Source organism: Callorhinus ursinus, unplaced genomic scaffold, assembly GCF_003265705.2.
Source record: "Callorhinus ursinus isolate GAN/ISIS: 27379988/994484 unplaced genomic scaffold, GSC_fseal_2.0 scaffold12, whole genome shotgun sequence".
Lineage (NCBI taxonomy): Eukaryota > Metazoa > Chordata > Mammalia > Carnivora > Otariidae > Callorhinus > Callorhinus ursinus.
In genome coordinates, this window is record NW_027397074.1 from 78,749,980 (window position 1) to 78,776,420 (window position 26,441).

General features: G+C 39.1%; 1 protein-coding gene and 1 pseudogene across 1 annotated transcript; one reads left to right on the forward strand and one right to left on the reverse strand.

Moving 5' to 3' along the window:
* Nucleotides 1–604: 604 nt before the first annotated feature.
* WEE2 (WEE2 oocyte meiosis inhibiting kinase) lies at nucleotides 605–22,080 on the forward strand. Its single transcript, XM_073899297.1, has 11 exons — nucleotides 605–814; nucleotides 1,550–1,746; nucleotides 3,733–3,784; nucleotides 5,950–6,122; nucleotides 7,978–8,099; nucleotides 13,829–13,975; nucleotides 14,618–14,725; nucleotides 14,841–14,926; nucleotides 16,088–16,258; nucleotides 17,959–18,101; nucleotides 21,025–22,080. The coding sequence occupies exons 1-11, from the start codon at nucleotides 785–787 to the stop codon at nucleotides 21,179–21,181; spliced, it is 1,386 nt and encodes a 461-aa protein (XP_073755398.1). The 5' UTR covers nucleotides 605–784; the 3' UTR covers nucleotides 21,182–22,080.
* On the reverse strand, nucleotides 12,721–13,239 carry LOC112811019 (small ribosomal subunit protein eS24 pseudogene; annotated as a pseudogene).
* Nucleotides 22,081–26,441: the final 4,361 nt, after the last annotated feature.

The following is a 26,441-nucleotide window of genomic DNA, read 5'->3' on the forward strand; positions in this document are numbered from 1 at the left end:
AATGTCTAGGTCCTTTATGTCGTCCTTGAAGTGTGGCAACCAGAGTATATCATTCCAGGTGTGGATGCCCCACTGTTTCATATGTGATAGACACATTTTACTTTCCATATAATCAGCAGTACAAAAAACTGTTTCTCAGGGAATGATTTATTGTAATTCTAAGTTCACTTCCTGAGTCACACAGACAACTGAGAAATATTATATAGTATAGTTGTACTTTGAGCAAATACTCAGCCCTATAATACACTTACAGGAAAACTGTGAGTTTATCATTGATGGCTTTGTCTGAGAATAGCCCCACGATTGTTCATCCTGTCAACTCTAAGACATGTAAAACCCTTGTAAAAACTTGGCTCCAGCAATGACCTTTTTCTTCACTTAAAAAAAGTTTAGGTTACTGGGTGTACTCCATAGTTTCCTTCATTTCTGCTTTTATCATTTAGGATTTATAATTTCAATATTCATTCTTTGTACCTTCACATTCTTGAATTACATTTCTATATAGTGAATCATGTTATAGTCTAGCTTGTGCTTCTACACTGAAAAGCCATGGGCAGATACTATCCCATAGGGGCATTCTTTTAGAAAGAGCCTCACAGTACAATGATTGTACTATGAAGTTATATCATGGCCCCCGCGTCTACTGCTGGACACTTGGAGACCCGTAACACAGCTCTCCGGCCCTCAACTTAGGTCATAATGGCATTCTGCTGTCTCATCAGAATTCTTTTTCTTCTACCTATCCCTCTGTTGTTTGGTTTAGTTCTGGTTAGGTTGTAGGTGTATGTTCTCTTACTGTACCCCACTTGGAGTGGTAAGTCCTGTACATTTCCTATTTATTGGTGTGCTGGTTATAGCCACTGCAAAGCCCTGAATCTTAAGGACTCAGGACTATTTTTCAAATTCTTTACCCCACTTTATGGAACTCTTCTCCTTTGGTGCTGTATTTTAAGTGGAACTGGATACTTCTTTTAATGTTTAGATAGTCTTTCCTGCACAAAGTGATTATTTCTGAAAGATTGGTGAGCTGTTGACTAATGGACTGTGCATCCCTTAAGAGTTGGAAATCACCTCTGTACGCCTTAGTATCTAGCCCAGCATCTGCTACTTAGTAGGCATCAAACAAATATCTGGATGAATACTTGAGGGGAAGTTAAAGTATACACTGAGAACATAAGGACCAGGTCTTCTAGAGTCCCTTTCATTTGTCTAAGCTGGAGTATAGTCTTTTCAAAAGCTAGAGGTGGTAGTAGAGTTGGTGTTTTTCATAGCTGGCCATCAGAATTGCCCAGGGGGAGGCGGTGGAGCTTAACACAAGTACAGATTCCTGTGTTGATCCTCTAATCAGAATATCCAGAGGAAGACTAGGAATCTGTATTTTTCATAAGAGGAGCAGTTATAATGCAACTAGTTTGCACCCAACGAGATAACCTCTAATTCCTTTTCAGCAGTAACATTCTTTGGTTCAAATATTAACTAGCTGATATGGAACTACTTCTTTTTTTATACTAACACCATTCTGTTCTCCCTTTTTGTCATCCTCATTCAGGGTCTGCTCAGCCAGTCGGTGGTTTCTTCAACAGAGAAGCTCCCCTCCAGAGGCTCTAAACATTTGAGGTTCACACCTGTTCCCTTTGTGGATGAGATGACCTCATCGGCTCTGGTCAACATTAACCCCTTTACCCCAGAGTCCTATAGAAAACAATTCCTTCAATCCAATGGCAAGAGGAAAACCCGAGGAGATCTGTAAGTGCACTCTTGCCTCTAACTTTTGAGAACTGATCTTACTATGGTCAAGTAGAAGGGAGGGTGTGAAAGTAAGATTAGGAATAAGAACTCTACTTGAATGCAATTGATAATCCTGTTCACACATCCACTCCTTCCTAAATGTTAATGTTGGTTTGCTTTGTCATGGAGATTCTAGTGTCTCCCTATTCTGAAGTGTACCGTATGCTGTCCTCTCTCTGAAAGAATAGGGCAGAGTAAGCAATAGACATCTGACTTCCATTAGCAAGTTGAATGAGCTATGGAACTGCATTCACGTGGTCTCCTCTGGATAACAGAAGGCTAGCCATTAGGGCAGGTGTAGCTCACACTTCAAGGAGTATACTGCTGTTTCCAGTCTAGCTTGTGTGACTGAGGGCTCTAGAGCAAAGATTTGAACCTCTCTGCAGGTGATGGCAGATTGGCTAAAGAGAAAAAGATAGTGTTGCTTTTGGAGGTGCTAAGAATAGAAAGCCAAACTGCACAACTCCACAAGGCCTCAATGGTAGAAACTGTCCAAATGAGGATTGTGCATATTACTTAGGGACATTTCTTTACTATGTCTCTTTGATGCTTTTTTTTTTTTTTTTTTTTACACAAAGGAAGTGCCTTTAAAATGGGCCAGTCATGGGCGCCTGGGTGGCTCAGTTGGTTGGGCGACTGCCTTCAGCTCAGGTCATGATCCTGGAGTCCCGGGATCGAGTCCCACATCGGGCTCCCTGCTCGGCAGGAGCCCTGCTTCTCCCTGTGACCCTCTTCCCTCTCGTGCTCTCTATCTCTCATTCTCTCTCTTTCAAATAAATAAATAAATAAATAAAATCTTTAAAAAAAAAAATGGGCCAGTCATTTGTGCTCATATGTACTCAGCAAAATAAATGCACAGCTAACAATATGAAGTATGCAGAGCATTTCATGTGTTAGGTTGAGTTGTTTCGTTTGGAATCAATGACTCTGTATTAACCAGCTTTGTGGCCAGAATAGGTTTTTTCAATACTATCTCCTGGATCTTAAGTAAACAGAACTTCAGTCCAGGTATATAGGTGCACTTTTATTACCAAGAATTCTATTGGTTTTAGCTCTTGAGGATTTTTTGCAAATCATCAGAATTGATTCACCTCTCACGGAAGCTAGCCAGAAGAGACAGTTAATTTTAGTTTGCTGCAATGAAAGTGATGACACTTTAGTAAGAGCTCTTGGTGCTTCTGAGTGAGCATTTTTCTCCCTTACTTATTGTGCTGTTATTTTTTTGTGGTGGTGTTATTTTATAAGGTATTAGAATGTTGTATTAAATTTAAGTCACAAATGTCCAGCATCAGTTTGTCTCCATCAGTGTAAAGTCTTCCTCTATTTGTACTTTCTATCCTGTGCTTCTCCAGAAGAAAAATCTATAGCTGGCTGCTCTAGAGATTGATATCTGGCTTAGAGATCCAGAATGCAACTGCTCATGCCAACGAGGATGTTTGGCAGAGCTTATTGGAAAGTAACTGAAAATATCTTAGCCAGTGTTAGAGCTTATTCTGCTGTACTGATGGTCTGCCTGTGAACCTAGGGCAAAGCAGGGGAGGTGCGTGTTGGAGGGGAAGGTTGCAGTGAGGCAGGAAAGAGAGTGCTCAGTTTCCTGTGTCCTGTGTGCTCTCACCTCCACTGTTCAGTGTTGCTCTGTTTGCCTAGACCCCCACTCCTGCCCCTTACCTGATTCCTACCGGTTCTTGAAATTTAGCTTGCCTATCCTTTCTCGGGAAAGACTTTTACTCTTGAAATCATGATTCGGGTGCTGCCTATGGTGTCACTTGATATCTTGTTCTTATTCTTGTTTCTTACATTGAAATTTTCTATTTATCCTTGTCCCCAAATATAAATGGAAGTGGGGAAGGAATTGTCCTATTTACTCTCACAACCCCAGAACCTAGTATAGTATCAAGCCCATGCCAATCATACATTGATATCACTTTTTTTTTTTTTTCTAAGTGAGGAAGCTGGTCCTGGGGAAGGCGATGTAGAACAAGGGCTGCCTGCCAAGGTGAGCACACTTCTTTGTTTCAGCTGTCATAACTTGGGCACTTCATCCTGTTGTCAATCTCTCTCTCTGTCTCCTTCTCCCTCTCTCTCCATACCAGCCCCCCACCTCACTTTGTAGATTTACCATGTGCTTTACCAGTTGATCTGGACTCTCAGCAAGGTCTATATTCTTAGCTAGTTACTACTTTATCAGACAGTGCCTGATCAATATATCGCTGCATCATTAACTTGCAGTGTTTTTAAATTAATGGCTACTGTTTCTATCTTGGATTTATGGAAAAATTCTGTATTTGTGGGGTAGAGAAGTGAAGGGAAAATTCAAGATATTTAAGGTCCAAAAATGGAGAAGCAGAAGAGAGAAATATGGCATAAAGCCAGAAGTTTAAATGTAAAATTTTAGCTCTTAAATGTATCAGTTATCTATTTTTATTTAATTAATTAATTAATTTATTTATTTTTAAGATTTATTTGAGAGAGAAACAGAGCACAAGCAGGGGAGAGGCAGGGAGAGGGAGAAGCAGGCTCCCTTCTGAGCAGGGAGCCCGACATGGGGTTGGATCCCAGGACCCTGGGATCAAGACCTGAGCCAAAGGCAGACGCTTAACCATCTGAGCCACCCAGGCGCCCCTATCTATTTATTTTTAAATCATGTTCACGATCTTTGTTGTAGCATCCCTCATTTGATAACCTAGCCTAATAAAATAATACTGTAAATATTATCACCAGAGATGTTTATTGCAGCCTTAACTTGTAATGGCAAAAAAAAAGTACTAAATGTCCAATATTAACGGCCAAAATAATTATAATTTACAGTGGAATATTAAATTGCCATTAAGAAGTTTATAAAACCATGAAAACATACTTATGCTTAATATTCAGTTTACAAAAGTGGAGGGGAAGGGCTTGAGGCTGGGGAATGATGTAGATGGTAAGCTGGCTTATTTGGTGTCTGAGATGATGGGAAGGTAGTGGCTGAGCAACTGGGAGAAGGCCTTGAGGTCTCTGACCAGAACTTTGGATTCCCTGTGGGAGACAATTAAGTGTGTCTGATTCTATGGTATCATTTTGCAAAAATAATTTTCGCTATTAGAAGAGATGGAGAGAGGGGGCTGGTAGCTATGGCAGCTCCAGACATGGGGGAAACAGAATTTGAGATTGGCTAAGGGCAATGAAAATTCTAGATCTTGCTAATGAAGACTGGTTGGTACTAGATGTTGAAATGAGGAGCTAGTAAGAGTCAAGACTGTTTAAAATCAAGTTAGATGAAAAACTTCTTGCTAACAGGGATATTGAGAAAGGATGACTTCATGGAGATAAATTAGTTTGGATTGAGATTCATATAAATTCATGGAGATTTTTATTGTCTTAGCTACGATTTACTGAGAATTTAGTGTGCTTGGCATTGAGCTAAGTCACACACACACACACACACACACACACACACACACACACACACACTCCTCTTTACCCACGTTTTCTCATGTAATATTTAAAAGAACCCTGAGGAGTAGTTGCTAGGTGCTCACTTTACTTTAGATGAGAAAACTAATAGAGGAGTTCAGCGATTTTTGCCTAGGGTTACCTACTGGCTGGAGAAAGAGAGATGTTGCAAGTCAGCCAGTAGGTGGAAGGACTGCTATACCTGAGCACATAAGCTGAAATAATCAATTTGACAATTTTGTTCTCCACACTAAGATTTTTGAGGAAGCAAATTGAACACAATTTGAGATGGAAACATTAGCAGCCAGAGTGTGAGATAGGTAGACAAGAGTCAAAAGGAGGTATCTTTTTTTTTTTTTTCTTAACATGCTCTACTTGGATCCCAGCCATTCCTTCAGTTGAGGACAGTGAATGTTGCTGTGAGCAGGGGCATCCCCTCTAAAAACATATTGAGAAGAAGAATATCCCAGACAGAAGAAATAACATAGAAAAAGACTTAATATATGAAAAAATGCCAGTACAGAGTTGTATAGACGGTTATGAAGAGTACAAAGAAGGTAGTCAGCAACTGGGGAGGTTCTTGCTACCATGAATGCTGACACAGAATCAAAAAGATTTGCCTCAAAAGTCTTTTTGAAAACTTTGAGAATTTTGGAATATGCCTTAAATTTATTGCTTACAATATGTTAGAAAGAATTATTTTAATATTTTAATAAAATATTTCAGAGATGTGTTCTACGAGAAACCAACATGGCTTCCCGCTATGAAAAAGAATTCTTGGAGGTAGAAAAAATTGGAGTTGGGGAATTCGGTACAGTCTACAAGTGTATTAAGAGGCTGGATGGATGTGTTTATGCAATAAAACGTTCCACGAAACCTTTTGCAGGATTATCAAATGAGTAAGTGCCTTTGAAATGTACTAGAAGTACAAACTTTGATTTGGAAGGTTATTTCTCGTCAAAACATTTTAAATAATAGTACTGATGTCATTAAAAAACATACCCATTGCTATCCCCTCCATTTTTTTTTTTCCCCATGGTTCTTGAGGCTTTTCCTACTGGTCTGACTGCTTTTGCTTTAATGAATAGATTTATGGAATGATCTTCTGCCTGTTAGCTCATTAGAAATATTGCCAAGTAGGAAGTTACTGTTAACTCACTGGTTATCTCCATTTTGTATTAATAATGAATTCAATAATGAGTTCAATGTTTCCAAGACTACAAGTGAGAAAAAAAGCAACAAAATTTAACTTTCACTCCCAGAACTAATTGTTCAGAAGTTCTTCCTTTTACAAAGAAAACAATTATTTTTAGATTCAGCCAATGCTTTTTGTGAACTGTGGGAATGTAATACTTAGTTTGCTGAATCTGAAATTATGGACCTTCTTCATTTTTATACCAAAATTCATCGAGTACTACATTTTACTTTTTTGTGTGTTGGATTTCCTGTTCCATAATGAATATCTCTCCCCAAGACTGTCCCTGTGACTATATCATATTGGCTGAGTGTAATACGGACTCTAGTGATGTCTAGCCTTCACAGAGAAGATAGAGGATCCATTACAAAATCCAACCATCAAGTCCATAGTGGCTTTATTAAGCGCATCAAAGTTTTTTTTTTTAAATTGTAATACAGTGAAATTAAAACTCAAAGCATGTCTGCCACTGAGATAGTAACAACCTAACACTCCTCTTTACATATGCCATGTTCGATTAAAAAAGCACCGTGAATTGTGTAAGACTGTTGAATCACAGACTTGTACCTCTGAAACAAGTAATACATTGTATGTTAAAAAAGAAGAAGATAGTAGGAAGGGAAAAATGAAGGGAGGGAAATCGGAGGGGGAGATGAAACATGAGAGACTATGGACTCTGAGAAACAAACTGAGGGTTCCAGGGAGGGGGGGGTGGGGGGATGGGTTAGCCTGGTGATGGGTATTACTGCATGGAGCACTGGGTGTTATACGAAAACAATGAATCATGGAACACTACATCAAAAACTAATGATGATGGTATGGTGATTAACATGATAAGAAAAAAACCATGGATTTTGGTACTAGGATGATCAAGGTTCTGGTCTTAGGTCTACTATCACCGGCTTGATGTTGGGCCAGTCCCAGCTTTTCTAAAGCCTTCATCCTTGCCACTATATCTTACTGAGTAGTTATGAAAATTAAATGAGATAAAATAGTAAGCAAGCGAGTACTCAGTAAATGTTCTGCCACTGTTAATAATGCCTCACTCATATCTTGTCTTATATTTTATTTTTTATTATGTTCAATTAGCCAACTTATAGCACATCACAAATTTTTGATGTAATGTTCAACGATTCATTAGTTGGATATAACACCCAGTGCTTATCACAACATGTGCCCTCCTTAATACCCATCACCTGGTTACCCCATCCCCCCACCCCCCTCCCTTCTGTAACTCTCAGTTTGTTTCCTGGAGTCTAGAGTCTTGTCTTTTAAAAAAACATTTGTATGTATATTATCTTGACTAATTTTTCTTTTTCTTTTTTTTTTAAAGATTTTATTTATTTATTTGAGAGAGAGAGAGAGAGAATGAGAGATAGAGAGCATGAGAGGGAAGAGGGTCAGAGGGAGAAGAAGACTCCCTGCTGAGCAGGGAGCCCGATGCGGGACCCGATCCCGGGACTCCAGGATCATGACCTGAGCCGAAAGCAGTCGCTTAACCAACTGAGCCACCCAGGTGCCCCTTGACTAATTTTTCTTGATGCTTTTCCGTCTTTTAGGAATTTGGCTTTGCATGAAGTTTATGCTCATGCAGTGCTTGGGCATCACCCGCATGTGGTACGTTACTACTCTGCATGGGCAGAAGATGACCACATGATCATTCAGAATGAATACTGCAATGGTAAGTATGTGGACTAGTATCTATAGAGAGGGAGATGAACGTTTAAGTCTCCAGGAAAAAAAAATCTTTGCCTCCTCCTTGTATTTTATGCCAGGCACAGCAGTTATACCTAAAAAGTCTGTACTATGGTTTTGCTTGGAAGCAGAGAGCTGAGGACATGGAGTTATGTTGAAAAGAACTTCCATTTTTGCTATGTCATATTTCTTTCAGAGCTGATGTGTGGCTGACATATAGAAGCTATCAATCCCTTCATACTTTACTCAATACTTAGAAAAATTTTGCCCTAGTGGTTTGAATGGTAAATCCTCTTACATTTGCTAGGTATTCTAAAAGATGTAAACCATAGTCCCTACCATTTTCAGGGAGGGAGCGATTAAACTTACACAGCCAACTTTTGATTAATTTTCAAGTGGATTCCTGAATTGGGGGATAGTTCATGCATCTTGATGCTTCTTACCTTTGAGCTTTAGTGTTCTCACTAGAGTTTGAGCGTGGGGTGGGTGCTGGGAATGAGATGCAATGACTTCAGAACCATACATACACAAGAAACTGGCAGAACTTTTTTCTGGGCTACTTAAATAAAGAAAGTAGTCTTTTTTTTTTTTAAAGATTTTATTTATTTATTTGACAGAGAGAGACACAGTGAGAGAGGGAACACAAGCAGGGGGAGTAGGAGAGGGAGAAGCAGGCTTCCCACAGAGCAGGGAGCCCGATGTGGGGCTCGAACCCAGGACCCTGGGATCATGACCTGAGCCGAAGGCAGACACTTAATGACTGAGCCACCCAGGCGCCCCAAGAAAGTAGTCTTTTAGTTTAACATATTTTAATCTGTGATTAAGGGGTTGACATAACAGTACAGTTACACGTGATTATTCTCAAATATGTTTCATCAACATGTTCACTGGTAAAATAGGAAAGTGCTACCAAATTAAGTAGAAGCTTGCTGGCATTTTAGGAGCAGCAATCCATATTCTGACCATGGTAATAGTGGAAATGGCATCCCTCCCAAACCTGCTCCCCCAGCCCAAACAACATGTACACCCACCCTCAAGTTTCTCTGATAGTACAGTCTTTGAGTAATTTTAGTAACCACTAGGTAGTTCTGAGTATGTATGTGCAGCCTGACTTTTGAGGAGAGCGGTCAGTGGTAAAGCTTCATCATTATATATACAAGTAGGTTAAGTAGATAATATTATGAAATGCTAGAAACATAGAAAATATTACACACATGCTGCAAAATAATGATTTGGAGTTTCGTTAGGGCCTGATTTCCTTGTAGTATTAACTAGGAACTTTGTTGGTTTCTTTTCTCTAGCAAGTTCACCTAAATCCCTTTTTCTAATAGTCTCTTTAGGATAAAAAAAAAAAAATGGACCCTTTCCTTGTGATTGAGAAGTTGAGACTTTTCTTAATCTTCTCTTCCTAATTCCTTCTTATAACCTGAGATTCCCTATTCTTCTCCCTCCCCACCCCCCAAATTGGTTTTATTTTCATGACTTTTAACTATTAACAAAGATAATATCAACAAAATTAGCCAAGAAAGTCATACAAAACAGAATTAATTTAATCTGACTTGGGGCACTGTAAAGATTTCAAATTTTAAAAAGAATAAGAAGGAGTGATTGTTCCTATTACAAATCATCTTCTAATTCTGTTCAACATTTGAATACCTTCTACAGGTATGATATTATAATAAGTTCTAAGGTGAGATACACCATAGAGTGAGCTAAGGTAAGTCCTTCAAGGAGCTTTACTCCACTTGCTCTGTTACAACGAATACTCGAGACAATTTGCTGCAAAGCCAGGTGGTACAACTACGGTTAAAAAGCATTCAGAGAAGATGGATGTGAGCGAGGGGCAGCACAGTGTGGTAGAATGGGCCCGGGCTTTAAAGTCAGGCAGACCTGGGTGCGGCACACTAGTTGTATGATCTCTGGGATGTCAATCCCACTGAGTAAAGGGATCGTAGTATTTACTTAAGGGAGTAGTTTGAGAAATAGCAACAATCTATGTCAAAGGCCAGCACAGTGTCAATACCTGATACATAGTAAGAACTCAGTAATAGTTATTAGAGCAACCCAAGAAAATCTCATAAAGGAGGTAAGACTTGAAAGGGGGCTTGCAGAAAGATTACCAGAGTTTAAGCAAGTAGAGGGAAGACTTCCATTAGAGGAACAGTATGCAGACAGAGGGCATGGTATTGGGGATGGGTCTGACCAAGCAGACAGTAAGGAGACTGACAGGACTGAGCTGATCCCTAAGTAAGACCAGAAAGGTAAAGTGTGGGAAGGCTATGGAGGGCTTTTGGAGGTTTCCAGGCAGTCGATTTCGGAGTATATCATGAGGAATCATTGTCTGTTTACCATGGTGGTCCACTAACTTCACTGCATACTTGCCCATTAAAATGTAATTCTGATTTATCAAAATGTAATTCGTATACATTGCTTTCAAATGTGAACTGATCATTGAAAATAAATTATGCCCTTATACTTGTCTTATTTGTAGTTATGGATAATCCATGTTGAGACTTTGCCCTGTGGCTCTAAATAAAGGAGACTAAGTCCAAGTACTTGTAAGGTGGCAGAGTAGCCAGTGCCTGATTCCTTCTAATCCTTCCCCCCTCCATTCTCTACCTCTCCCCCTTTCTCATCTCTTCATCGTCATGCTTGCCACCTTTATCCCTGTACCCCCAGCCTGTCCCAACAGTCAGGCTAGACCATGTATAGTTATAGTTTTGCTCAGATTATAAATTAGATGACTTAGATAACGTACATCATAATTGGTAGAGACAGGCAGTTATCTGATTTTCCCGACTGTGCCTTGTAAGCCCTGAACCAATCAAATGTTCCTTCCTCCGCCCTCACCCTTGCCAAGATCTCTTACACATCACCTTGGGGTCAGCCTCTGAAATCTGAAGGTCATCCAGCAAGTAGATCAATTGTGCAGTCACCAGGATTCCAAACGACTCAGGATGGGATGATTAATCTGTCCCTAATGATAGTATTTTCTTGTGATGACTTCTGTCACTGAAGTTTTATAGAGCCTGCTCCCCTAGGATGGTGGTTCTTGGATTTGTTCCAGTGATGTGACATCCAGAAGCCTGCCTTCTCTGTGGAACACCATGAATACTGGTTTTGTTTTCCCACCAAACGAGGAATAACTTTACCAGCAGAAAAATATGCTTGTGTTGTAGCGAGCAACATAAAATCAAGATTTTGAGAATACAAGTGTATGAACAAAATACCCTGTTGAATTGTTGTTCTGCTGTTTACATTTCATTGTTGGAAGGCATTTGCTATTTATTTTAGTCTGTCAGGCCTCATAAGCGATGGAAAAACATAGATATGTCTTTCTTAAGTTTCTTCTTTTTTCCCCCCTGCCAAGTAGGGAAACCAACTTTTATCTAAAGAAAGAATCCAGCCGGCCATCTCATAAAGATGGTTTGAGAAGAGCTGTCCAGGAGCTGGTTGTTTCCTCCTAGGGCACAATGCTGGCAATTCTGGTACCATCTCCAGGTGGTACATTGGGGTATGGAGTTAAGGCTCCAGGGTAGCTGAGATTAGCAGGGATGAAGTTTATAGTTCATTCAGTATTGCTCTATGAACACCTACTTTCTTAATACTATTTAGCAAAGAACAGTTAATAATGCTCTCTGATAAGGGAGAGACAATCAGCTTTAGCTTTGGCAAAATAAACACCTTCTAACACCTTTGCATAAAAGCTTTTCAGTAACTTTTACTGTTAATTATTACTTGGCTAACTTTAATATTATCTACAGAGCTTCTAAGTAATTAAAAGTGCTGCTCTCACTGGTCTAGTTACCCTTAATAAATACCTGTAGTTCTTCAGGGAACTGACAGTATACCTCAGCTTATAATCTAAAAGACCATCTGAGAGGGTTCCCACGGACCCACAGGGGGCTTCTCTCTTTCCACACCTTCTAAGGGGTCCCTGTCTCAGTCTCTCCTTTCCTTCTGTTGCCAGGATAGACATTCAGTTCAGAACACATAGATGAGATGCAAGACCTTGAGAAAGTGGAACTGCATAAGGTGGGGCCGTGTCTTGAAGGAGCACCGAGCCTAGTGGGAGATGAGTTCCAGGGGACACGGGAGCCTTAGCTGCAGGCCACCTCCTCCTTGCCACACCTCACGGCTTCGTCTGGAAACTTAGACTCCAGGTGACTTTGTTTCAGCACCCTCTTCCTTTCTATCTAATGTCTTCTCTGGCACATAAATTCTGAGAAGAGTTCTGAGTGGGGAAAAAAAAAAACCAGACACACTCTTCACTTTAGGCCTCTGTGTTTCTGAAAATGGCTGAAATTCTTCTCTTTTCTGAATTTATTTTAACACAACAGGTCAATCTTTATATTGAATTTTACATGGGATATGGTAAAGTATGGATTTCTTAAAAAATACCATTACCATCTCAGATCCTAGATTGTTCTGGACAGATACTTCAAGGCTAGAGCCCTAATGACCAGAGAGACCCAGGACTAGAATTTGACTGAAGAGGCTGCCAGTGAACGCAAGTTAAGGGAATAAAGGTTCAGAAGCATTCTAATACCTTAGGACAGGGGCAAGCAAGATCAGGTAGTCAGATGAGTCCAGGCCTTATTATTTATTTATTTTTAACATTCTTAGTTTATTGATCCTCTCATGAAAAGTCTGCACAACCACCACAGATAAAGCCACTGCAGCATCTTTACTCCTTCTGTTGTCCAATCTCCAGCCCATTTCTTTTTGCCAGCACCAACGTTGGCTTTTGCAGTCCCCCTGACTTTCTTCATTCTGTTCTTACGTTCCTTTCGCTGTTTTCTTGATGTCTTTTTCTTCTCATACAGGCCATGTCTTGCAAGTCTGTGTTTGGGTTCCTTTTTCTTTGCATAATCCAAAGAATCATAAATCATGCCAAAGCCAGTTGTCTTGCCACCACCAAAATGGGTTCTGAGTCCAAACACAAATATGACATCTGGTGTGGTCTTGTACATTTTGGCTAGTTTTTCCCGAATTTCTGTCTTAGGTACCGTTGCCTTTCCAGGGTGAAGAACATCAATGACCATCTGTTTCCGCTGAAGTAGTCGGTTAGTCAGGAACTTCCTGGTCCAGATAGTTACTGTGTCGTTCATGATGGCGGCCAGGCTTCCCAGGCCTTATTTTTTACTGATAACAATGATAAATCAAGAGTCTTTCTATAGTTGATATGCAAATACTGTGGCTCAAATAGGATTTAGGTGTATATTGAAGTTTTATATTTTCCTTGGGTTAGCAATCATTAAATAATCTTATTTTGTGATATATTTTTAATGGAATTAAACTTAGAATCAATTACACTAAAGTTACTAGTAGCCTGTAATTACTAGCTTGACACTGACTTAATCATCAATGCCAATAGCAGCTATTTGTCTAGGCCTGATTGGGCTTCTGGTTAATAATTAGATACCTAGCCCTTTTAAAATGTTAGTTGGGCATACTCAAGGCAATACAACCACACATTGGATACCTGGGGTGTGGCATTTTATTTTCTTCTTTAAAAGTCCTATAACTCTTTTCCAACACATCTGTGGTATAGACAGGGGCAGATATTGTGTTTTACACTGAAACTGAATAATCTAAACTTGTTGGACTGAACTCATTCACAAGAACTTTATTGAATGTTTACTACGCTTTTATATATTACGATTCATGCCTTTTCTCTATTCTGTGAGGTTGCTCTCTGTTGTTCCTTCCTAGGTGGGAGCTTGCAGTCTGCTTTATCTGAAAACACGAAGTCTGGCAATCATTTCCAAGAGCCAAAACTCAAGGACATCCTTCTGCAGATTTCCCTTGGGCTTAAGTACATCCACAACTCTGGCATGGTGCACCTGGACATCAAACCTAGTCAGTATGGCTCCCCTCTGCTCCTGGGCCAGATTCTCCACTGAGCTGGTGCCTGTGTGTCTACTAAGCATCGAAGATGCTGGTTGCTGGCAAAATCGCTTTCATTTATTTCCCTAAAAAATTTAAACAGCTTTATCCATTTTCCCTCCTGGGCCTAGAGGACAGAGAGAGAGAAGGCTCTTTCCCAGATGGCGAAGCCAAAGTATGAAATTAGGTCTCTAACTTACTGCATAGCTAAGTGACAGCGTTTTGGCTACATCCTAAACGTATTGACGACTAGTGCTATATATTACTCTTTCTAATTCAGCACTGGCTAAAGTGAATAGAACTGGTTTTGGCACTCAATAACATGAAACTCAAAGAAACATTGATACCATTTTTTCAGGCTATTTCTTTGTTTTGAGGCTACTAGCCTCTTCAGACGATGAGGTGTATCTGAGATCAGTTTCACTTATAGATATTCTCAATCACTGAGCTGTTCAGAAGTAGTGTGAGAGATTCCACAAAAGGAAAGAGACCATGGTAGTCTTGTTACACAGAAGAGGAGGGTGGCTAAAATGTCAGACACAGAAAAGAATCTTTGAGTGAAAAAGCTAAGGAATCATTACTTTGTCAATTTGGTTTTTTTTTTTTTTTTTTTAGGTAACATCTTCATTTGTCATAAGATGCAAAGTGACTCTCCTATAGTCCCAGAAGAGATTGAAAATGAAGCTGATTGGTTTCTCTCTGCCAATGTGATGTATAAAATTGGTGAGTTTGCCTTAAGCCCTGACCTGTATATTATAAAATTTATAGTGATGATTCCATTTGTTCCAGTTTTAAAGACACACTTTTAAAGGGCTCTATTTTTTCTTTATTTTTTTAGGTGACTTGGGTCATGTGACCTCAATAAGCAAACCGAAAGTGGAGGAGGGAGATAGTCGCTTCCTGGCTAATGAGATTTTACAAGAGGTAAAGATTAGGGAAACAGAGGGTATTTTATAATTCATTGAACTTTTTAACTCTCAAATGAAGGTTCACAGTGCAAAAGCTGAAAGGTATATATTTACCATTAAAAAAAAAGACTTTATATATATTTTTTAAGATTTTATTTATTTGACAGAGAGAGACACAGCGAGAGAGGGAACACAAGCAGGGGGAGTGGGAGAGGGAGAAGCAGGCTTCCTGCGGAGCAGGGAGCCCAATATGGGGCTTGATCCCAGGACCCTGGGATCGTGACCCGAGCTGAAGGCGGACGCTCAACGACTGAGCCACCCAGGCGCCCCTAAAAAAGACTTTAGAGAGAGAGTGCTAGTGCAGGAGCAAGGGGAAAGGCAGAGGGCGAGGGAGAGAATCTCAAGCAGGCACTGTGCTGAGTGCAGAGCCCAATGCAGTGCAGGGCTTGATCTCATGACCCTGAGATTATGACCTGAGCTGAAATCAAGAGTCGGATGCTTAACTAGCTACCCAGGTGCCCTGAAAAGTCTATATTTACAATTTAAATTGATATTATCCCTTTTCCTATTCAGAATTGAGACCAAAGGTAAGAGAGAAACTCCCCCCGCCCCCACCCCCCAAAAAAGGCATAAGAAAAGCTGGCTTGATCATGGATTAATATTTTTACTGTTTTTTATAAAGGTCCTTTACTGTTGCTAGTATTTCTTAGAATCCTAAAATCATGGATTCTCTAGCAGAAAGGAAGCCTTTATTGGTTCAGCCCATCCTTATCATGCTATCATCCTTTTGATAGCACCACCAGCTCTGATGAAATGACCTTTAGTTATTGTCTACCTAATAGGATGTCTGTGGAGTCAGGGCTAGGAAGGATTTAATTCCCTCCAGGATGATAATATCTGGGACGTGCCAGTCTATCCTTGAACTCTTTGAGCCTGACAGAACAAAATGGCCCTAAGATTCTACCTTAAATGCTTCAGGGCACAGCAATGTGAATCAGGTGGATTTGTGCTGTATCGTCCATCTTCTCTAGAAGTAAACTACTAGCCACGGCAGATGTGACCTTGCCCATTGTGTCTGTTTAAGCTCATGTGCGCTCAAATGAACCTCTTTTACCAGTTGTCTTTATACTCACTTCACTAGGCAACCTAACTGGCCTTCCTATCGTCTGTTTTGAAGGATTATCAGCACCTTCCCAAAGCAGACATATTTGCCTTGGGATTAACAATTGCAGTGGCTGCAGGAGCAGATTCATTACCCACCAATGGCACCGCATGGCATCATATTCGTGAGGGGAACCTTCCAGACATTCCTCAGAAACTCTCAGAAGAATTTTACAATCTACTCAAGGTGGTATCTCTTAGGAGATGAAGAGAAGATAGAAATGTCTATTTAAAAAAAAAAATATAATGGCAAGGAGGTAGGGAGAGGGAAAGGGAGGTGTTGGTGGTGCCACTGACAGAGGAAAAAAGAATCATGACCCTGAAGCCCAGAAAAGCCACAGGACTGATTGAAAGCTTCTCAAGGAAACTTAAAGGATATTATAGAACCTTTCATGTTCTAGTTTAAAATCCTGTTACATGTTTTTCTCTGCCCTTCCCAACAACCCTGTTAAGGTGGGCAGTTCAGGAAACCGAGGCCCAGAGGAGTTCCTGGACTTGTATTCTCACCTTTGATAACTGATTAACTCTGAAATCAAACCTGATCTTTTGCTCTTGGGTCAGGGTTTTAACTATTGTCATTGGTAACAGTGATATTACAAAAAAAAAAAATTTGAATTCTAAGTGTATAGAAGAAAGTATAAACTACTTTACTGATGAATAACTGGCAATACCACCAATCATCTGCACTATTGGAAAAAGGCATAATGTTAGTTCGGGAATCTATGCGTTACTTGTACTCTGTGATATCTGAGTACGTGTAGGGACAAGGAAAGGAAGCTTTCTGTTGAAATCGAGGTACAAGAAAATGACACTGTTGAGAAGCCTAGAATTAGATACTAAGAATACAAAACGTCTATGTAAGATTTCATGGTTTTAGGAACAGGATTGGTTAGGATCCCTACAATAGCCTTAGAAACATTTACTCTTGGGGATTAAATTTGAATTTCATAGTTTACCTGAAAACTTCAAATTTTGTTATAAACTTGTCTTTCTGTGCTTCTGCTTTCCTGAAAGAACAAGGTAAACCCTTGCTCACAGTGAACTTTCGTGCATAACCTAATCACTTATTTCTATGTGTCAATTACTCTTAGATTTAGTTGATACATACTGAGTACTTCAGGGCTGGCCCAGGGCACTATGTATAACTATACATATATGTCAATTTATTTAATTCTTGCAATGCTCCACAAGGTGAATATTGTTATCCCAAGTATCAGGAAAGGGAAAGTGAGTTTCGGCATAGTTAAGTCACTTTCTCAAGCCACTTAGTGAATGGTGGAACTGGCTCTGAGCATGGGTCTCCAAATGGAAGGTCCAGTGTTTTCTCCATTATACAACATTGCTAATTGCTGTAAATAATTAGCCATTTTCTACTGTATTTAAGTTTTTTAGGTCAAGGCACTTTCTACCTGAAGATGAGTGCTGTAGGAATACTGTCATGGTGGGGTATCCTTAGTTTTAAGTGAGAAGGAGCATGTGGTAGTGGAAAGCAAATGGAACTGGGACTTGGGTGACTTGGGTTTTAGTCTTGGTCCTGTTGATAAGTTGGACAAGTCACTCTTGATTTCAGGACCTCAGTTTCTTCTCACTTAAAATTAAGGCATTAAAAAAATTAAAATAAAATTAAGGCATTAAACTAGTTAATCACGCAACTAGCTCTAAAATATGATAAAGACAAGTCAAAGGTATGGATGATGGATGCCACTGTGTAGGGATGATGCTCCCGTCCCTGGTGGAGCTAAGTGTTCATTTATTTCTTCCCCTACAAAGTTAAAAGCAGAGTTTCACAAAACTCACCAGCAGTAGCTGGGTTGGAGTTGGCTTGGGTGGGGAGATTTTCCCAGCAGTGAAGTTTCTGTATCTTTTGTTTTGGTCCAACATCAACAGAACATGATCCACCCTGACCCAAGGGAGAGAGCTTCAGCAGCAGCTCTGGCCAGAAGTCGAGTTCTCCGGCCCTCCCTTGGGAAAGCAGAAGAGCTCCAGCAGCAGCTTAACTTGGAAAAGTTCAAGACAGCCACACTGGAAAGGTAGTTTTTTGTTTCGTTTCCTGCTTTTTAAAGTAAGCCCTAGGCCCAATGTGGAGCTTGAACTCACAACCCCAAGAACAAGCTACTTATTTAACCCATCCCTCTACCCACCTCTCTTCTGGTAACCATGAGGTTGTTCTTTATAGTTAAGAGTCTGTTTCTTGATTTGTCTTTGTATTTTTTTCCCTTTGCTTGTTTTGTTTCTTAAATTCCATGTATGAGTGAAATCATACGGTATTTGTCTTTCTCTGACTATACTCTCTAGTTCCATCCATATCCTTGCAAATGGCAAGACTTCATTCTTTTTTTATGGCTGAATAATATTCCATCAAATATATATATCACATCTTCTTTACCCATTCATGTATTGATGGACACTTGGGCTGCTTCCATAATTTGGCTATTGCAGATAATGCTGCTATAAACATTGGGGAGCATGTATCCCTTTGAATTAGTGTTCTTGTATTTGTGTAAATACCCAGTAGTACAATTGCTGGATTATAATGTAGTTCTATTTTTAACTTTTTGAGTAACCTCCATACTGTTTCCCACAGTGGCTGTACCAGTTTGCGTTCTCACCAACAGGGAAAGAGGGTTCCTTTTTCTCCACATCTTCGCCACAACACCTGTTGTTTCTTGTGTTGTTGATTTTTGCCATTCTGTCAGGTGTGAGATGGTATCTCATTGTAGTTTTCATTTTCCTGATAAGTGATGATGACCAAGTTTTCATGTGTCTGTTGGCCATCTGGATGTCATCTTTAGAGAAATGTTTATTCATATCTTCTGCCCATTTTTAATTGGATTATTTATTTTTTGGGTGTTGAGATGTATTAGTTCTTTATATATTTTGGAAACTAACCCTTTATCAGATATGTCATTTGTCCAATATGTTCTCCCATTCCATAGGTTGCCTTTTAATTTCATTGATGGTTTCCTTCACTATGCATAGGCTTTTCATCTTGATGAAGTTCCAACGGTTCATTTTTGCTTTTGTTTCCCTTGCCCCAGGAGACAGATCTAGTAAGAAATTGCTATGGCCAATGTCAAAGAAGTTACTACCTGTGTTTCTCTAATAGGATTTTTATGGTTTCAGGTCTCACACTTAGGTCTTTATTCCATTTTGAGTTTATTTTAGTGTATGGTGTAAGAAAGTGGTCCAGTTTCATTCTTTTGTATGTTCTGTCCAGTTTTCCCAACACTGTTTGTTGAAGAGACTGTCTTTTCCCCATTGGATATTCTTTCCTGCTTTGTTGAAGATTAACTCACCACATAACTGTAGGTTTATATCTGGATTTTCTATTCTGTTCCACTGATCTATGTGTCTATTTTTGTGCTAGTACCATACTGTTTTAATCCTAAAGCTTTGTAATATAACTCAAAGTCTTGACTTGTGATGGCTCCAGCTTTGCTTTTCTTTTTCAAGATTGCTTTGGCTATTTGGGGTCTTTTGTGGTTCCATACAAATCTTAGGATTCTTCTAGTTCTGTGAAAAATGCTGTTGGTATTTTTTTTTTTTTTTCACTATGAAAATGCTTTAATGGTGGCGTCTGTACAGCATGTGACGTCAAGACAGGAAGGAAAGCAAGTGCACACAGAGAACAGGTTGTGAGTGAATAAAGAGTTCACACAGCTTCTGCGCGCTTTACCAGGTAACTGCTGTTGGTATTTTGATAGGGATTCCATTAAATGTAGATTGCTTTGGGTAGTACAGACATTTTAACAAATATTGTTAAATATTTGTTATTCCAATCTACGAGTGTGGAATGCCTTTCCATTTCTTTGTGTCGTTTTCAATTTCTTTCATCAGTGTTTTACAGTTTTCAGAGTACAGGTCTTTCACCTCTTTGGTTAGGTTTATTCCCAGGTACCTTATAGTTTTTGGTGCAACTGTAAATGGGATCGATTCCTTGATTTCTCTTTCTGCTGCTTCGTTATTAGTATATAGAAATGCAACAGATTTCTGCAGATTGATTTTGTATCCTGCAACTTTAATGAATTCGTTTATCAGTTTTAGCAGCTTTTTGGTGGAGTGTGTAGGGTTTTCTAAATATAGTTTCATGTCATTTGCAAATAGTGAAAGTTTTACTTCTTCCTTACTGATCTGGATTCCTTTTATTTCTTTTTGTTGTCTGCTTGCTGTGGCTAGGACTTCCACTACTATGTTAAGTGAAAATGGTGAGAGTGGACATTCTTATTTTGTTCCTGATCTTAGGGGAAAAGCTCTATTTTTCCCCATTAAGGATAATGTTAGCTGTGGGTTTTCATAGATGGCCTTTATTATGATGAGGTATGTTTCCTCTAAACTTACTTTGTGGAGGGTTTTTTTTTTTTATCATGAATGGATGATGTACTTTGTCAAAAGCTTTTTCTGTATCTATTAAAATGATCATATGGTTTTTATCCTTTCTCTTACTGACGTGATATATCACATTGATTGATTTATGAATACTGAACCACCCTCGCAACCCAGCAATAAATCCCACTTGTGGGAATGATTGTGGTGAATGATTTTTAAATGTATTATTGAATTCAGTTTGCTAATATTTTGAGAATTTGTGCATCTATGTTCATCAGAGATATTGGCCTGTAGTCCTTTTTTAGTGGTGTCTTTATCTGGTTTTTATTTAAAAAAATTTTAAACATCATTTGTGCCCCAATCAGTAGGATTTAGGAAACCTAATCTGCCATGTGTTATGGCATATGTGTGCCAGCCATTTTTAAAGAAAATCACAGGAGTTAATTTTCTATATATAGCCATATATATACATATATATACATATATATATATATATATGTATATATATGGCTTCTATATAGCTCAGGCTTGTTTCTATAAATACTGAAATAAAAAGAAAAATTTAGATCATAAATATCATCTTTAATTTAGGATCAAGTAATATATTTTTTCCCCTTTAATTGTCAGGGAACTGAGAGAAGCTCAGCAGGCCTGGTCCTCCCAGGAAGAGCATAGTGATGCTGGGGTCTCTGGGACCCCCACAGGATCAAGAAGCACCAAACGCCTGGTGGGAGGAAAAAGTGCAAAGTCTTCAAGCTTCACCTGGGGGAAGTCTTCCCCATAAGAACTCACTTCACACCAATCCCCCCTTTTGCCTTATAGCTTCCAGAAATAGATACTGACCGTGTCAGCCTTCCTCTTGTAAAGGGGAAGATTAACCAACTGGAATGCCCAAAGAATTCAAAAACCACTCCTAATTTAGCATTGACAGTCAAGATTGTCAAGCTATTACAGCCTTGTATTAGCAATGGTCCCAGGTACAATCATTGGCAGCCATTTCTCTTCTCTGCTGTTATATTCCTAAGGCTACCTATCAACAGTTTGTTTACTTCTCACACTTACTGATGCACGATGGGAAAGCACACAGCCCTGAACTGAAAGAAGAGAAATCACCAGCTCTAGGCACAGCCTCTGGACTACAAGGCTGCTGTAGCTGATTGCCTACCAAGGAACAGGGACTCTCCCTGCACAAAGAAAGGAATATAATTTTGTTTTGAGTTGAGGTAACTGTGCATGTACTTCAATAATGTTTCTCAGGGTGAATGATGGTATTCCTAAAAGAATTCTCAGTCACTCTGAGCAAGTGGTTTTCCTACTGTATTCTTTGAGTGAAGACAATCCCTTTCTCTGATATTACATTTATTAAATAAGTTCACCATGATGTGAGGTGGGTAGAAATAGCCTATACATAACTTGTAATTTCTGAACTGGCTATTAACTTATGGAACAAAACACTGGATACGGGGTTCAAGGAACATTTAATGTGGTGGTTCTTCAGAATATTTGCCCTGACCCTCTTGTAATTGTTATGACTGGTTTTGATTTCGTGGGTGTCACCAATTTCTCCTTGATTTTTATCAGAATTTGGCTTTGTTTCCTGTGATTTTATCATATTTTAATCCAAATTATTTTCTCTGTATATATTTTAAGGGAATAGAACATTTATAAATAAAGGTTTTTATCTTGTCCAAAGCCAAATATGGGTAAAGTACTCTTCTTTGTAATATGTAACTAACAAAGAGTGAGAAATTTCTGTTGGAAACCATTTCATGAGTAGATAGGTGAGAAAATTGGGTAGGTTGGTAGTAACAGGTCTTGGCTGTAAGGCCCAGCTTTGTGGGTCTAAAAGCTAATAATGGTCAGGCTCTTATACATAAAATAATATTGGTCATAAAGGCATTTCATACCTTCTAGTGTGTCATGTTAATGAAGGTAGCCTGTTAATTGGTTTGTAGGCTTATTTGCTGCCTTATATTCTTCTTTACCTTCCATTTAAAAAAACAAATTAAGAAGTGTTTTTAAATCGAATAAGCCATCATATCATTCTTTGTTCTGTCTTGGAGTAGCAATTCTTCCCATGTAGTTAAGTAGGGTAAAGTGCTCTGTATTGTCCATTGCCAGTTTAAAAAATCTAGTCTTTATTCAAGGTCTTAAAATGGAGTTGGTTTATCTCTTGCCTCCCCGACCCCAGCCATACCCCTTGCAGTAAAGTGCGAGGTCAACCACAATTTGTGATTTAGAAACAGGTTATATTATTAAGCATATGCAATGTATGGACCAGAAGTCTTTGATTATACTTGTCTTCTCAGGCATTTACAACTAGTACTATTAAGGTCTATGACCTCTTCTCTACCCTGCTCCTCAGAGCCCATGTCGGCACCTGGGTGCCAGACTACTGCTTTCTCTCCCTCTCTCTCTGGAGGTGGGGGCTCCACAGTAGCACCAAGTTACTAAATCAGCACGTAGCTGCATAGACACTGTTGAGTGTAAGAGGGACTGGGTCTTCACTGGGCTGGGGATTTAATCCCTTCCAGTTCAGTTGGAAGTTGAAGTTGACCCCTTGCCTCAGTTAAGAAGCTCCACCCTCAGTCTGAAGTTCCGTTTCTGCACAGAGATCACAAGATACCCAGGAACTAGTTATCAGATGTCAAACTATCAAATATTAATATCATTGGACTGACAATATTAAACAAGTTGAACTTAAATATTTTAGGATAAAAATATGCTTTCTATAGATATCTTAAACACACACAGACATTACGTTGCCAACAGATAATCTTGAGACTTAAAGGAACACTATGGTGCTTTACTAAGCTCTAACCTATGTGTCAGTTTATAGATGCTATTATCTAAAGTTGTATAAAGATGAACATTAAAAGATAAAAGTCACCATTTCAGCCTGAATGGCTACGCTTGTTTTTTTAATCTCTGTATGAAACATAATTTCAATCCTGAATTACATAAAAATTGTCAGATTTTTGATTTTGAACAATAAAAATTGTGGATTTTTAAAATTTAACAACAAAAAGTAGTCATGATAACTAATAACTGAAGTGCTGCTAAAACTGCTTTTGAGTCACTTTTTTAAAATAGATGCTGTAATCATTTAGATAGTAAGCACTATAATCTTCCAACTGTTATGAGGCTTGAGAAAAACTGATTTATTTTTGTAAAAGATTTTATTTATTAGAGAGAGAGAGAGAGAGCGCGCACATGCACAAGCAGGGGGGAGGGGCAGAGGGAGAGGGAGAAGCAGACTCCCTGCTGAACAGGGAGCCCAACATGGGTCTTGATCCCAGGACCTTGGGATCATGACCTGAGCTGAAGGCAGACGCTTAACCAACTGAGCCACCCAGGCGCCCAAGAAAAACTGATTTAGAAGCGAAATGAAAATCTGATTGAAATTTCCAAAAAATGTTTTTCTACCCCAACAAAATTGTCCAGAGCTTCCTATCTGTGATAAAGCATTGCCAGCCCTGGTCTCTACCACTTGATGCATCTAGCTGAGACTTTTTCTAATTTAGAGGGGGGGAAAAAAAAGGCAAGGGCAAAGATAACTTTGTGGCCTTGCACATCTATGATAGACACTTTTCTTTCTCGGCTAGCTTTGCAAAGGATGAAAGCCATGAATTATTCTACTACTGCCAGGGGTAAATGGTAACTGATTAAAGTCACATGGCTATCTGTCACTACTTCTCAGCATCGAGAAGGACCTTTCTGGACCCAGGGATGAACTACAGACAGTCTATAACTATGCAAATTGGAGATTCTTGGAAGAGTGGCATCTCTATTACAAAAATACATTTCAGTTACTCTTCCAGGTCGCTGATTCTTTTGTTGTTTGTTGTTAGTCTTCTAACTTCAGGCTTGAGGATCCTTCTGGGTTCTTCCTATTTTTTCTATTTCTTCATTCTAGCTTGTGACCTGAACACTTCTAAAGCCTCTCCCTGCTTTAAAGCATAATTTTTGATTGGATATTCACAAAGTCCCTGTCCTCTAAGAGCTCACAGTCAATGGGGAAGACGAAGCACCTTCATGGTCATCCAAATTATAATACAAGATACACTGAATGTGTAAAGAAAGTGAGATGGGAGAACAAAGTAAGGATTTTGAGTAGAGAATTTTGAAAGTATGGAGAAGGGCATTTCTGATGCTGAGAACAGTGAGAGCAAAGCGATGCTGGAGCATTTGTTATGGGGCAGGAGGATCTAGTTGATAATAAGAAAATGCTTTAACTCATGACATCATGAGTTAAATGTCTTCCATGACATCATACATTTATATATTTTGTACATTTTAATGTTTTTGTTTTGTTTTGTTTTGTCAAGAAGAAAAAGGAAAGTAGCACTTGCAATTTGTTTCAACAACCTAAGGAGCATGTGTATGGGCAATTCCTGTCTGAAAACTGAGATTAGCATAAGATGCTACTTATTTAGATTAAGATATTATTTATAAAGTTATGAGTTTGCCCAAGGCTGTCTGTTTTCAATTGGCGTGCTTTCTGCTTTTTTATTTTAAACAACCCTTTCCACACTCCTCACTCAGAAGTATGTGCAAATAGAAAGAGGGAGAGGTCAGTGGCATAATGGAATAACTTTTAGGGCCGAGTGGATATGGACAAACGGATGTAGGTGATGGGGGGAGAAGTTTTAAAGATGATTCCAAAGTTCGAGTGTGGGATAACGTTGGTACCATTAAAATAAACAAGTAGCTTAGAAGCGGGAAATTGGTTTTGGAGGAACGGATGAATTTTACTTTTCATTTGACTCAACAGCTCAAGTAGAAGGAAAATTTTTATTTAAAGGAATTTTTTTTAAAGATTTTATTTATTTTACATGGGGGGAGCAGAAGGGGGAGGGAGAGGAAGAGAGTCTCCAGCAGACTCTGGGCTAAGCATGGAGCCTGAGGTGGGGCTGCATCTCAGGACCCTGAGATCATGACCTGAGCCTAAATCAAGAGTCAGACGCTTAGCCGACTGAGCCCCTAGAAGTGAGATTTTTAAACAGGACATCACTGGAGGGCACTGACAGTAGTAACAAAGTTGGTGGGGTATGGGACGATTGATACCTCTGCACGGCCTGAAGGCAGTATAACATACTGTTTCAGGAGCTAAACATTGTGAAGGTAGAGGTAAAACGGGAGAAAAGCATCTAGAATGTACCAACTAGTAAGCCAGACATTTAGGAGCAGGTTAAAGTGTGCATTGGAAACCATGTTAAGTAGTTCGCATTTTCTTTGAGGGCAAAAATGGGCCAATGAAGGCCTTTATGTAGGGTCCTGAGAAGGAGATTTACTTGTTAGAATGATCTGGAGGGTTCCCTCCTTTTCTAGAAGTTGGACAGGACGAGGACCAGCAGAGGAGAGACCTGGGGAGGCCGCCACTGGCCTGCATCCTGCAATCCGTGGGACCCCAATACCCTCTTGCTAAGCAGGGCCAAGATTAGGATGAATGAGGCAAAATTTAAGGGGTGCCAAGAAACACAGAAATCAAGATCAAGGACACTTTAATGCAATATTTAAAAAATATTAAAATTAATGAAAAGATCCACAATGAAGAACATACCAGAATTTTAAATAAAACAAAATCAGTAAGCCGATGTTATTTAAAACTGTTTAAGATTGCAACTTGGGCAAGAAAAATTGTCAGACATGGCAATTCCCGTAATTGGAAATAAGATAAGCAAAGAAGTAGATTTTTGTAAATATTATTGATCAACTTACTTCTATTAAAGCCAGGAAAGTAAAACTACAGTGACTTCTGTTTTTGGTATAAATAAAATATTTCAACTTAATGTGAGTTTTAAATACCCTCTCTTCAAATTTTCGATATTCAAGTACTTTAATGTTCTGTAATTTTTTTTGGTATATGTAAAAACGTTTATTTTTTTCTTGTGCCTCAGGATTGAATATGGCTCAGAACTTATACTTAGTTAAAATTTTGATTTCTTTGTTCATCACAGATTTAATTGTATATATTTAATTAATACACCTTAAAATATTATCCTGATTCTTCTTAAAATATTATTTTGATTGCCAAATTTTTT

Coding starts and splice junctions, on each gene's coding strand:
- WEE2 (XM_073899297.1), top strand. CDS start 785: ATGTTCTCTTACTGTACCCCACTTGGAGTG. Junction 815..1,549: donor ACTGTACCCCACTTGGAGTG/GTAAGTCCTGTA, acceptor ATCCTCATTCAG/GGTCTGCTCAGCCAGTCGGT. Junction 13,976..14,617: donor GCACCTGGACATCAAACCTA/GTCAGTATGGCT, acceptor TTTTTTTTTTAG/GTAACATCTTCATTTGTCAT.